Source organism: Gobius niger (assembly GCF_951799975.1).
Source record: "Gobius niger genome assembly, chromosome: 4".
Taxonomy (NCBI): domain Eukaryota; kingdom Metazoa; phylum Chordata; class Actinopteri; order Gobiiformes; family Gobiidae; genus Gobius; species Gobius niger.
In genome coordinates this window covers 14,390,579-14,404,871 of record NC_136855.1, presented here as the reverse complement: position 1 = coordinate 14,404,871, position 14,293 = coordinate 14,390,579, and the positions used below count along the sequence as shown (strand labels likewise).

Sequence of the window (14,293 nt, the reverse complement as noted above, 5' to 3'; positions counted from 1 at the left end):
CATGGCGAGAGTTGGAGGAAAAGAGCCAACAGCAATAGATCTTTGAATTAAACACGGCACAAATCAGCGAAAACAGCGGTTTTAATCATGTGTTTTGCATATTGCTCATGCATCAACCACAGAAATATAACCAGTTACGGTGAAAAGTCGCTCAAGCAAAAGCTCCTGAACAATAGCTTGAGATGATGACAAAAAGAAAATAATCCAGGCCGTTTTCTTCATTAACGTAAAATCCATAAACAGGATTGACTAATATTCACTCAGAAATATTAAACAAAATGTGACAAAAAAAACAACTAATTTCACTGAATTACTATAAAGAAAAGTCAGGTACAGGGGCTTTGAAGTAATTGTAAATTATACGCACACTGGTAGCACAGGTTTATCCTGAATGTGCACGGCTCCCTCTGCTGTCTATTACAAATAATGCACTCAACAAATGTGAGCAGGAGAGGTTCACAACTAAGCAGTGTACCTTCTTAAACACAGAACTTGGGGCCATTTCTGCTCCACTCAGAGTTCGAAGGAGGAACATGGGCCACGAGGAAGCATTCATTCTGAACCCTGAAAAACAAAACATACTTTTATTTTTTATAATTTGTATACATGGAGAAATTAGAATAGAATGAAAACCAGGCCTAGACTTGGACTAAATCAGGTTCGAACTAGGTCTAAACCTGGCCAGAAATCATCGGCTTTAAATTAAATAAAGACTGAAACCATAGAGAGTGTTAAAGAATACATTAAAATCGCTGTATTTATCAATGTGTCGAGTTCATGTGTCTGGGTCCCGTACTGGTAAATAAACTCCTGCCTAATTTTCTACCTGTGTCGGATACCACTGTTTTTTTTCTCTCTAAATATGAGGCCATTGGCACCCGTACCGCAGTTCCATGATATGGTAACTATAGCAACTACGGGAAAAAATGCTCCATGTGATAAATCCCCTTCACTCCCGGTACCTAGCGGCGGCTGCAGCATGTCCCCGCTCCTCTCGCAGGTCCCTATTGGCTGAATCTCGTTGGAGTCGATCAGCCTCCAGAAGTCGTTGGTGTTGTCGCTGCCGTCGAGCCGTAGCCGCAGCCGAGTGCCCACCATGCCCATCACCGTGGCGATGCACACCGAGTTTGAGTTACGGGGGTCACGGGCCTCCAGCTTCATCCCCGCCTTGAAGTCATTGGACGGTGGCACTCGGGACTGGGGCAGAGGGTAGAGAGGAGTCAAATACAGGCCGGGAAGATTGTCAGCATTTGCGATGTTTGTGGGAGAGAGTGTGAGTATAATAAGAGATATTCTGAGACCACACTGCCTGACCCCAAAAAAAAAAAAGTTGCCACGTGGATTTGACTGTTATGATCTGGGGTGCCCAAAGAACGAGATCAAGCCTTTATTACATCTATCACTGTGATTTTAAAATAATGCAATTAATTGAATCGTGTTATTGTTTGTTTGCTCTAAAAATAAGTGTTGGCTCCTAAATAGCCGAATGCATTTAGCCTCTATTACACAATGTGCACATAATATCTGACAGCGATGTGTTCCCCCTCTTTGCTCAGTTCAACACACTGAGCCCTGCTTAGTCCTGGTTTAGTCCTGGCTCAGTTCATGCAGGTTTAGTCCTGGTTCTGACCCACTCGCTGCCGATCGGGTTAACATCCGTGCTAATTTGCCCATTACGATCGTGCGTGCATGTTTAATTATGGCGTCCTTTGCTTTCTTTTTCATTCCGAAGCAGTTTCTAAAAATCTAAAAAGCATCATGGAGCTCAGATGTAGGACTTTCTGTAGTTAACTGGTCTGCTGCAGTCAGAGAGGGAGAGGGAGAGACAGACACGCAGGGATTCAGCCTGAGCCTGGATGCGCTGGCGCATGGGTCCGGAAACGGACTGAGGTCCGCCGTTTAGTGACCTCTGATCTATAGGATGTGCTGTAGAAGGATTTGCGCAATGGTCACATTCTCCCATCACCAATGCAAGATCTTAGCTCTAAATATTAGTATGTAAGCTTTTTTTTGTGGCAACTTTCACTGAGTAAAAGTTTTGAGCGGCGCTGACAGTGCCTGTCGTCCTCCTGTATCTGCCGTGAGAGAAGCAGACAGCAGAGAGGGGCTGCTCTGCGCATGTCAAGCAGGCAGAGGAATTCATGAAAAATATCGATACCAGCTCAGATTAGTATCTCCTTCATATCGGGGTGACGTTTTTTGTTTTGTTTTTTACATCCCTATAAATGACATTTGGTAGAATATAACATTACCTGTTTGAAGCATGAGGGCGGAGCTGCAGTGGAGGAGGTCTCTTTTAGATAGTCATCCCAACTAAATGGTTCTGGGGGGAAAAAAATATTAGAAACGTATTATTCCAAAACACTAAAAGAAACACTATTAACCTCTTAAACCCCACCTGAACTGTGCAAATGTTCTCCAGTTTGGCTTTGCCTATATCTAAAAGCTTCTTTCAAAAAAAGCGTCAAAATAGCGACAAAAACAAGAATGAAAACGCAACACAAAACGTCAACCCCCCACCACAAAAGAGCAAGTGACAAAAGAGCAACAAAGAAGCAAAACAAAAAATGTGACAAAAACGCGAAGAAGAGTGACGTGACAAGAAAGCGATGAAAGTGCAATAAACAAGTGGAATTTTTTTTATGAAAACGCAATTAAAAAAAGCCACACAAAAGCAAGAAAAGTGCAGCATAAAAGTGACAAAAATTAGATGAAAAAGAACACGAAAAAAGTGACGACAACACGGCCACGTTCGCTTTCAAATGAGGCGTAAGCTCACCAAGAAGCTTTTAGATTTGGGTAAAGCCAAACTTGAAAAATGCTCTCGGTTAAGTAGTGCTGCATTATTATGCACCGGGTCTTTACTACAGCGCAGAGCTTTTTACTTTATATTCAATAATGTTACATTCGAGAAAAAAGAGCAGTGGTTAAAATAATTGACCTTCCAAGTACCACAGGACAAGATCATATCAGGAATAAGCCAGGTTTAAGGCTCAAAAAATGACTAAATTATGTTCAAACCAGAAAAATGCTTCACGTAAAGGGGCTAGATGCAAGTTAGCCATTTATACTCACTGCTGCCACCTCAGGTCATACGTGTAATTGCACCTTCTATATTAAACTCGTGCATGACGTGACCCGAAGTGACACCTTTTTGAGTGACAGTGCAGGATTTTAGAGCCAGTTGTGGTGAACAGGTCTGGGCTCATTCTACACATTAGGACATGGCTGGAACATGTAGGGGGAGGAAAATACATAATTTTAACATGTTTAAACTCTGTATAGGCCCTTTAAATTAATTACTAAAGCATAAAATTAAATGATCAATAATTAAGTAATTAGCTAATTAGAATAGAAAATGGAAGATGACTCTGATTACCAGCTAAAGAAGCCCAAGTGCCACCAGTGTCGTGATAAATGTACCACAGTCTGAGAACCACTGGAATGGTGCTTTTTTTTTCTTTTTCTTTTTTTATCCATTAATGTAATCACCACAATAACATACAACTCTAAAGTTAAAAACAGCTCTCAAATGTGGGTCCCAGGACCAGTTTCAGCCTTGACTGCTTATACATTTTGTTAGATTTACCTGAAATTCAATATTTCCTTGCGCAAAATGTTTTGAGGATGAGGAAATTAAATTATCATTCAAGCCCCTAATGTTTATAGGTTGGCCATGGTTTCAGGAGCTGAACCAGTGGAGAACTAAAGTATTTTATTAATTCTAAAACAAACTGCAAAATGAAACATAAATTGGTGAAGAAAGCTCGAATCCAAAAGCGCCCCACGTCCTGTGTGTTATGAAAGTGAGTGATTGGAGACAGAGCAGCGGGGGACTGGGAATTACCAGTGGATTTGTCGAGGGCAGAGCCCGCTGTGAGGCCGCTCCTCCGCTCCTTCTTCTCCTCTTTCTGATCTGCAATGAAAGGATGATTGAAGACTCATTTGCATTTTGATACAGACGCCCCAATTACCGACTGAGGCGAGAAATGAAAAGTTTATTATAATCTAATACCAGGCACCAAACGCATTCACATATAACTTTGTTCAGAAGAATGAGTAAATGGGGATTTGGCCATTTTAAAATAAGATTCTGCAAAATGGATTAACACACTGCATAACTTTCTTTTAAAAGTTTATGTGTTTTTATTGCACAAAAACACAGAATATTTCCTTTAAAAATACTTTCTAAAACGTTTTGTTACTTCACTTTCTTAGGGGGAAAGATTTTGCCATTACAATTTTGAATTTTTTTTATTACTTTAAGCGCTGGGAGAGACTATTTCAGTTATTCTGTTTATAACCTTGTTTAAGAATGCTATGGTTGATTTCACCCAGTCACTAAACTATGTTTAATTTGTTATGAGAGACAAGTGCAGCAATTCCTGAGAATAGAATGATATCTATTTGCTTTATCTACGTGTACAAGGCCTGTAACAACTTTATGATGATATGTGAATCTCTGTGACTTCCTTGAATACTTGAGAGAGACATGGGAAAGTGCTCTGAAAGAAACATGTCGTCTCTCGTACGTGATTTAAACTACCAATGCAGCCTTCTTATCCTTTAATGGAGGGGAAGTAAATTTGACCCCTCGCAACCCTTGAGCTAAGTTTGGTCATACATAGCAGGAGAATATAGCCTATTGTCTATGTTTATTTTCAGGGAAACCTTGAGCACCTGAATATAGAAAACTATGGCAACTATGGCACTTAGTACCAGTACTTCAAAATTATACTTCTGAGAGTCATCTATCAAGATCATCAGTAAATCAAAAAAGAGTAATGTTTGTAATTCAATGCCTGTTGGAATACATTTTTAATGACTTTAGTGACAATTATTTTTTTAATGCCTTGTAGAAACACTATAATAACATTTACTTGTTATTATTTAATAACTGCTTGTATAAGAAAGATGTATTCGATGCATTCATAAAGGTATAAATAATGCGCGTCGGCCTTTGCTCACCTCTGTGTGGAGTGCGGCCCATGTTGACCACAGGATGTTGAACAGAAAGTCACCAACGGACGCTGCAAAACAGCAGAAAATATCAAAACATTTCAGTGATTATCATATTAATATAGTGGTTTATACAGTGCTTTATTGGACTCTGAAAAACGCTTTCAACTGCATTATTCATTCACTCTACACTCGCTGCCAATCTGCACCATCAGCCCCTCTGACCACTATTCACACAGACGACCAGTGGTGCTCAAAGTACTTGGAGAAGTGCAGATACTACTGGTCAAACATCACTCCAATAAAAGCTAAAGTTGCTCAAATGATTATTTAAGCAATGAAGTATATGTAGAAAATACTAAGTAGTCAAAGCAGAGAGTTCAAATAATTAAGTCTTTGAAGAATAACTTTGCAGCTTCAAAGACACTCGCACTCAAATTCACCAAAAACTACAGTCTGCAAAACTCTGAAATATTTAAAAACAGCATTGCACACTCATATTGCTGATGTTGAAAAATAGATTTTTATTGTGATGTTTCAGCGTTGTCTTTCTTCAGATCTTTTTTCTTTTCTTTTTTCTTTTCTTTGAACAAGTGTCTGGCTCAAAAAAATGATCTGAAGGAGCCGGGATTCAAACCGACAAACTTTTTGTTGATAAGACCACTTGCTCTCCCATCTCAGCCACTGTCGTCCCAAAACCCCTTAATCAAACTAATCTAGCCTTGTTCGACATAACATGAGCTGCCTGAACTCAACAAGGTTTATTCATTTGCTTTAGAATTGTGATTACTGAATGGTATTTAGATTTATTTCAGATGACAAAAAGTAAGTGAAACTTTTTTTTCAAAGTTCACTAACGATGTCTTGCAGTAAATGGTTCAAATTTGAGTATTTTTGCTTTATTTGGAACAAAATAAACCACTAAATTGTCTTAAGCTGACTTTCTAAATAATTGGCAGCAGGGTAGGGGGTACTCGAAAGATGCAACACAAAAAAAGTTTGAGAACCACTGCAATGCATGACATGGCAAGATTAAACACACGCAGCAAAATGTATTTCATTTTCTCCTCTCGTCCCCTGCAAATCCTAATTGAACTATCTCCAATGCCGCACCGTTGTGGAGTTCCAATCAAAACCAAAACAAAAATGAATGAACACTCTTTATTTTGATGAGTCACTGCGATTGCTGTTGCTTCCTGCTGGTATTTTTTGGCAACAGTGTTTCTTTTGTTTCCACTTCATTAGAATAACCTTTAAAAAACATGCAGAGATGACATTATTATTGTGGTTTGTTTTGCCAATTATCTGACTGAAAAAAATGTGACTGAGAAGGTGAGAAAAATACCAGATATTCATTGAAAAGTCCAATCAAGAGTTTTCTGTGATCAAACTATGCTTAAAAAAGTAGCTTGAATATCATAGCAAATTGCAGAAGTAAAAGTCAAAACATAGAGTTGTGTTTTGAAATTGGCATTTCTGTCTCCTGCTCAAGAAATCACAATTCACCACCTGCTGATGTCACAAAGTGCTCCTCTGTGTTTGCTAAAAATGTGTAAATCTCTTTCAGATTGAAGTCTTGAGATTATTGCGGTGACAATAATTGTGATTTATTTTTCCGCTGTAGTTCTGATTTACAAAGACTAAGACTGGATCTAAACCAGGCTAAACCATGAAACATTTGAAAAAAACTGGACTAAACTCAGGTCTAAAAATTGTCAGGACAAAGCCATGTTGAGTTGGACCTAAACCAGAAATAACTCTGAAAGTCAGGCCCGAATTAGTGCTAAACTTTCAACGATAAATAAAGCTTTTTGCAGTCAGTATAAAAATCCTATCTACTATCAATGTAATCCATACAAGTTTTACGTCACCTTACCAAAAGCAGCATATCCAAAAGACATTGAAAAGGTGGGTCATAAGTCCAACGTTTCTTGTGATTCCAGTATGTTATTAGAAACTTAAGTATTTTGGAAAGAATTTGATAATATATATCGCATAATGATGTAATCCAAAGGATCCACAGCCTCCCAAAAAAGCAGTAGTACTGATCACTAGAGTAGGCTTGAGTATTTGTGAGGTTTTAAGTCTAGGCCTGACGCTCCGCATTCAATCAGAGCCATAAAGATTCCTGCTGACAATAAAAGCCCATTTAGACTTGTGAGAGAGAGAGGGGGAGAGAGAGAGAGAAGGAGAGAAAGAGAGAGGGAGAAAGAGAGAGGGAGAAAGAGAGAGAGAGAGGGAGAGAGAGAAGGAGAGAGGGAAAGAGAGAGAGGGAGAGAGAGGGAGAAAGAGAGAGAGAGGGAGAGAGAGGGAGAGAGAGGGAGAAAGAGAAGGAGAGGGAGAGAGAGGGGGAAAGAGAGAGAGAGAGGGAGAGAGAGAAGGAGAGAGGGAAAGAGAGAGAGGGAGAGAAAGAGAGGTAAAGAGAGAGAGGGAGAGAGAGGGAGAAAGAGAGAGAGAGGGAGAGAGAAAGAGGGAGAGAGAGAAGGAGAGAGGGAGAAAGAGAGAGGGGGGGGGGTGGAGAAAGAACATGAAAGGGATTCCCGCTCCTCTCTAAACTCCAGACACCAGACTGGTTCATCTGCTCGGAGGTCAGACAGAGGAAAACCCTCCAGGAAGTCATTCATCTTTACAACGTCCCAATGCAAATAGACAATCCATACATTAACAGGGGGTGACATATAAAAAAATAAGTTTGAGGAAAGTTTTAGGGCTCACAATATTTAAGGAATCATGCCATCAATTCACTGACAAAATCTCAATGTGTCTATACTTTGTTTTGAAGAGGACTATAAAAACTATCGACGATTATAACATTTTCCATAATATTTAATGCCAAATATTTAATGGTAAGATTTGTTTTTGTTTGATTAAAGTTATAAAACAAAACTATTAGTTAGTATGGGTTAAAGTTACTAAATATAAACATGGATAATAAACTACTAAAAAAAACTATTGTAACAGGGAATTACTATTTTCTTCTAACAAACGCTCTTCATGGAAGTTGTGGCCTATATCAAAATCTTTCAAAAGCTGAGCATCACGAATTCTTAAGAATATATGTGTCTCTTTGTGTTATCATTACTAGGCCACTAACAAAACAAAAGCTTATTAATTAGCAGTAGTAAAAACATAGTAACTAATGTTGACTCCAGTGCATTTTCTTTGAAACTTTCTCCACGGATTACAAAAAAAAAGAATACAAATATTTCCTCTGCTTTAATGTAGACAAATGTGTGGTAGTCTGACTGTAGTAAAGTGCTCTTAAATGATGAATGACCCTCAGTCCTTCAGGCCAGGCCGCTGTTCGTCCTGGGGCCTAATTAAAACAGAGGGAGCGAGTGACGCAGCTTGTGTACATGTTCACATTTAGTGGGCGGGACACCTCTCGTTATTCAGCCCCTAAACCGCTGCATTCTTTTATCTCAACCGCAAATTTAGCGCCACATCGGGACCATGCGCACTCCATGCCTTCACTGAACCAGCGCTTTCACAAATATAAGTCCTACTGCAAAAGCAAAAACACGTAGATCCGCAGCAGAGTTGAACGCAAGGTACAGTACGCACCACATATAAACACGCTCCTCCATCTATCGCTCCGTGGGCAAACTGGGGCCATATTAGTCTTTTCTCGCATGCACAAATGAGACTAAACGAAGCACAAAGCATTGCCCTGCAGTGTGTTGGAATGAGAAACAGGCAGGAGATGCACCGACCGTGAAAGCAGCGTATTTTGCACCGAGAATCCTCACTTTCCATCAGATGCGAGCCGCCATGTTCGCTGCAGCCTTCGCGCATGTCCACAACGCAGTGTAATGTTCCCAATTCATATTTCTCCACTGGGGGAAAGAAAGAAAGAAATGCGAGTGAAGGAAAGCCAGAGGGCGCATGTTAATTAGTCCCTTTACCAGGACGGATATTGTGACTTGTTTGGTTGGATAATGCGTCTCATGCCAAGTGTAAACGAAAACAAATGTGTTTGCTTGATGTGGCGTCCTGAGTTTGGAGAACGGGGGGGATGACAAAGGCAGACACACACCTGCGGGTCTTGGGTGATGTATATATATACATACTAGCTGAGACCCGGCCTTCGGCCGGGCCTCGCTAGTCTCCACATTTGATATTCTGAGATTATGAGTGATTACAAAGAAATGTCCAACCCGTCACACAGTTCAGCTGTAGACCAGTGGTTCCCAACCCATTCCAAAAACTATGGCCACTACAAATGAGTAAAAGAATGAAGGCTCAAGAAAAGTTAAAACAAACTGCAATTGGAGTGTTTGATGCACCCGTGCTCCTGTCTTATAAAGTACGACAATATTTTCGCTAAACTTGGGGAACAGGATTCAAGAGACAGTGGAATAATTATGGATAAATATTAGGGGTTCAGCTGTAACGGTTTGGTTGACGGTGCAGGACCCGTGGTTTGGTGCATCACGGTAGTGTACAATAAAAAAAAAGAATGAGTAGGTTTTGAACTGAAATAGCCTAATGATCGTTATTAGACAGTATTTATAACCTTGCAATAACATTGGCAATGCGTTCAAAGCTGCTTTAGAATCAAATGTACCTCTGGGCTCACAATACGTGAAAGCAAAATAGAAAACAAAACGTACAGCAGCAAATTAAAAAAAAAAAAGGAAAAAAAACTACGCAGTGCAGGCCATGCGCTCGTTAAGTGGTTTCATTTTCGCTTTGACTCACATGGAGGAGAAATCAGTCGGAGCAGCGCGTTTGATTAGAGGCTCGTGTTTGAGCAGGTTTTGGGCACGCACACACATACACACACGCACACATCGCCCTGTTTGGATGCGCGCGCACATACATGCACACGCACGAACACACACACACGCGCACACACGCGCGCGCGCGCACACACACACATCGCCCTGTTTGGATGCGCGCACACGCACGGCAGTCAGATCTCGTGCACTCGCGTTTGTGTGACAGCGGGTTGTCCTCGGACAGCAGCACCGCGGTCCATATGGACCCGTGGCCAATGCCCGCGGCCGGTGGGACCGTCACGTGGGGGCCGGCCGCGGATGTCCACGCACACACTCAGTACTGTCTCCAGGCTTCCTGGTGTTCCCAAACGGTCTCCCATCCCAGTCCTAACCAGGCCCTTCCCTGCTTAGCTTCGGAGGAACGGTCTCCCATCCCAGTTCTAACCAGGCACTTCCCTGCTTAGCTTCAAAGTCGGTATGGGAAATAAACATGGCGGCGCCCAGGCGGCGGCCATTGAGATAGCGTTTTCTATAATAGATATATATATATATATATATATATATATATATATATATATATATATATATATATATATATATATATATATATATATATATATATTTGGCTGTACATTGTTTATAAGCTACTGTAATATTTGCACGTTTGAAAGAACGACTTTAATGCGTAAAGTTTTATTTTATCTTTTTTTAAATCTTTTTTAAGCTGTTATTTCTTTGTCCAAACAAGACTAAGCTACATTGTAAAAATGTAAAATAAAAATGCCCACTATTTTTGGTTTTAACAAAATGATTGTATACATTATTATTGTATTTTACTGCACAAAACCATTACATGAAAAGAGACCATTTAAACGTCTAACTTATGGCACTAATGGTTGTCGTTTACAGTAATTGACTAATACAAGAGTAACATCTTGCTGTAAAAGAAAATGGCTTGTTTTAGTCATTTCTCAATTCAGAATTGAAAATTAATTGGAAAAACAACCTTTAAGATTTCAAGGCAGATTAAAAGGTAAAATTGTCTTGCTTTTTATGCCAGTGGGGGATGAATAAATATCATTAGACTCAGTAAAATATTGTATAGCCCACCACATCGCCTATTTCTCATCCTTATGTTTAAATTTCAGCAGAGGTTTGAATGAACAAATCCCTAAAGGCGTCAACAAATGGAGATCAAATGTGAGCACAGTGTTGCAGGCTATATAAGTACCTGAGGCTAGAAATCGCGCCGTCATTGCGGTTTGCTAATAGGCAAAGTACAGCGACGAAAGAGGCACTTGAACTTGATTGAGATCCCTAAAGAAAACAGTAGGCTTTTTTATCGGGGTTCGCGCACTGAATAGAATTTGTGTCAGAGTTAGGCGTATAAAAAGTTGTTTTTATTTTTTATATACATATTTGGGGGTATAATTTTAAGGACAAGGGAACTTGAGCCGCCATCTGTCGTCTACTACCAGGTTGTCTTGTCTAAGTGCTGAGGACGTTTCGCCTCATCTCCAGAGGCGTCGTCAGTCAGTCAGTCAGCTATGACATCTTGAACTTTTCTCTTCGGGACTGCCGCGAGCTTGCACAGACATGGGCCTCGAGTATAATGACAAAACAAATAAATAAAAAATCACGTTATGAAATTCCTAAAGTTTTATTCCTTCGCAGTTGACGCGCCGCAAAACTGGCCACATGCGAGGAGCGCGCGCGCGCACGTCTCGTCTCCGATTGGCCGTGCGCTGCGTCGCTCACCGGAGTGACGATTTTGCTGCTATAACCAGCTGATGCCGAGGCAGGCTGCGAGCACGGAGCCTGCGAAGCACTGTTGACGGGTCCATGGGCGCGCGGCTCTCGGCGTTATCAGCCCCGGATCTGCCCTGGAGGAGCGCGGCGGGGTACATCTGAGCCCCCGGTCACGACGCGCGGTCCGGGCTTTCCCCACCGCCGCTGCCGCTGCCGCTGCTGCTGCCGTCCCCCTGCACTTGTCGCTCCTTCTCCTCAATCTCCAAATCATCATCTTCTTCCTCTCCATTGGCATGATGCTCTACACTTCACGGCTCCAGCGCGCTCACCTCACGCACGGACACGTCACATCTGCAGGTACAAGACTTGAATGTGTGTTTTTTTTCTTAAATGACATAATGCTCCGCCACTGCTTTGAGCGATTTTCTTTGACATGGCTTTTTTTTCTGCGCGTGTTTGTGTGGCATCTGGGCTGGGGGCAAAACGCTGTAGGTGGTCGTTTGTTGTGCAATACATGGTCGGTGAAGTCGCTGGTGTAATGTATGCATGCACTGGTTGCTGCTGTGTAGGCTGAGAAACGCGTGGACAGCAGAGGAATGGTGGTGGTGGTGGTGGTGGTGGTGGTGCGCAGCGATGAGAGAAGGAGACGCAGTTTAGGTGCAGAGCATTAGGGGCTACTATCCCCCCTCCGTGTGTCTCCCCTCACTCCTCGCGAACACCGACACGCACGCTCTCACACATGGGTAATGTATTCACGCACAACCAAAAACCAAGGAGGTTATTAGGATGTAACAGAGAGGGGGGGGGGGGGGGGGGGGGGGGCACGTGCGCACACGTAAAAAAAAAAAAAAAAATGCGTCTCAGGAACACAGCAACAAATGTATGGAGACGCATTCAAACGGATTAGCCACACTGTCTCTACATAAACCATGGCTAAACCATAGAATAGGAGAGAATACGTGACTGTAAGTGGTCTAAGCAGGGACTAAAGCCAGACCTGAACCAGGACAAATCCAGCGTCTAAGCCTGCAGGTTTGGGCATAAGACCTTCTGCGCAGTTGTAAATGGATTATGCACTATGTCAATAAAGCAAAAAAGAACAAAACATGAGTGATCTAGGTCTAAACCTCAATAGAACCACCTGGATTCATTCGAAACCTAATGACGAAACACATTGAGCCTCTGAACCGCAGCTCAAACAGGTCTTCAACATGACGAGGGGAGTCTGAAACGAGTAAAGAGTTAGGTAACAATGCCTTAGATTGACGTTACATCTGATTTTGGAGCTTTCATCTATGGAGGCACATCACCCCATATTCGGGATGTGTTTAAGGATTCAATATGTTTGTGGAGGGTGGTTCTCAGTCGTCCAGAAAGTATTTGTCGTTTGGAGCTTTGAATCGCCAAGTTGGTTAGTTGAGGACGTTATGGTTGTATCTACAGAAGCTTCTTCTTTCTTATGGTGCGAAGGAGAAGCTTCTGTAGATCAACAATCACAATATTTTAAGAGTTTAACTAAAGTATCAGTTGGGAAGGCAAGGCAGGCCAAGGCGATTGTATGAATGAAGCAAAAGCCCATTTCATACACAAAGACTCTCAGTAGGCTGTACTAAGAACACAAATATGTGCAACATTTTAAAGCTTTAATGAATAGCAAAACAATATTAAAGTATTAGAGGTATTTGATTCAAGGTTTGAAGAAATTGTGAAATACTAAGGTTTTCAATCAGAATTTAAAAGCTGCAATGGATGGTGCAAATTTGAGCTCATCTGGGTTCCAGGGCTTAACTGTGGCAAAATACACTTTCTCCCAGTTAACTCTTTAACCAGCTGTGCGATTCCTTCAGAACATAAGCTGTCTGTTTCATTGCTTTTAGGGAGACCACTTAACAGCCCTTTACAATCTTCAATTTCATGCTGTTTAAAACAAGGTTACATAGCGATTGACAAGGGACAATTTTTTTCCCACTAAATTTTAGCCACAGCTGCCCTGGGGTAGAATGACACCTGCACGTTTTCCAGATTCGAACTGCCGACCAGGTTTTATGCTCAACAATCTTAAAAGACATGACTAAACCAGTTAGACATGACTAACTTAAAGCAAGTCTAAGCCACAAACATGAAAATCTTATTTAAAACCAAACCAATTTAGGACCAGCATTGGGGGTAACGAGTAACGAGTTACAAAAATGTATTACTGTTTTTCGGTAACTAAGGAATACAACATTTTACTTTAGATAAGATAAGATAAGATAAGATAAGATGGTACTTTATTGATCTCACAGATGGAGAAATTGCATTCGATGAGAGAGCATCCGGCAGCAGCACCCATTCAGTGCGCACCACTCTTTTTTTTCTTTGGTGAAAGATCGTTGTGTCGCGTCCGCCATCTTCACTGTTTTGGTCACAGGAGGAGCACTGGTTGATGGGAAATCCGTAGACGGATTTCCCAAATACTGGAATATATCAGTCATAACATTTAAAAGTGCATTTAGATGGTTTGTATTGATGTGCGAACAAAAAAAATGCCAAACTCCCCCCAAATAGTGGTCACTGGTGTATAAGATCTGTGGTTGCGTGTCGCTAACGTCGTCATAACAAAACACGAGAGAATGGAGAGAGCGAAGCAAAAGGAAATCTTTGACTGCAGTTTTGCTTGGTGGCATTATTACTATTTTCGGTTAATATTTTGCAAAAAGTAACTCAGAAGTAACTCAGAGTAATGTGACATTGTCATATGTCATACAAATATACTACATTTTTATAGCTGTAACTACTAATATAGAACATATTACAGTTTGAAAGTAACTTGCCCACTCGTTTAGGACCAGAAAACACCAAAATCCTCACAAGAAAAATCTTGA

The 14,293-nt window shown here is 41.1% G+C and overlaps 2 protein-coding genes across 6 annotated transcripts in view; one reads left to right on the top strand and one right to left on the bottom strand.

Annotated features, from left to right (window-relative positions):
• Nucleotides 1-8,778, bottom strand: part of LOC306961885 (polycomb protein SCMH1-like) — a 34,624-nt gene extending 25,846 nt beyond the window's left edge. For both annotated transcript variants that reach the window (XM_079554836.1, XM_079554837.1), the window contains exons 1-6: nucleotides 8,673-8,778; nucleotides 4,969-5,030; nucleotides 3,848-3,916; nucleotides 2,253-2,323; nucleotides 963-1,197; nucleotides 476-564 (exon numbers count right to left, since the gene is read on the bottom strand). In XM_079554836.1, coding sequence (XP_079410962.1) covers nucleotides 476-564; nucleotides 963-1,197; nucleotides 2,253-2,323; nucleotides 3,848-3,916; nucleotides 4,969-4,990 — 486 coding nt within the window. In that variant the 5' untranslated portion in view covers nucleotides 4,991-5,030; nucleotides 8,673-8,778. The remainder of the gene's footprint in view (nucleotides 1-475; nucleotides 565-962; nucleotides 1,198-2,252; nucleotides 2,324-3,847; nucleotides 3,917-4,968; nucleotides 5,031-8,672) is intronic.
• A 2,656-nt stretch (nucleotides 8,779-11,434) lies between these two features.
• The window catches only part of LOC306961878 (cyclin-dependent kinase-like 5), a 50,932-nt gene continuing 48,073 nt past the window's right edge, over nucleotides 11,435-14,293 (top strand). For 2 of the 4 annotated variants that reach the window (XM_079554821.1, XM_079554822.1), the window contains exon 1: nucleotides 11,435-11,786. The gene's annotated coding sequence lies outside the window, so the exon portion shown is untranslated. The remainder of the gene's footprint in view (nucleotides 11,787-14,293) is intronic. The other 2 variants (XM_079554820.1, XM_079554819.1) reach the window with 1 other exon arrangement.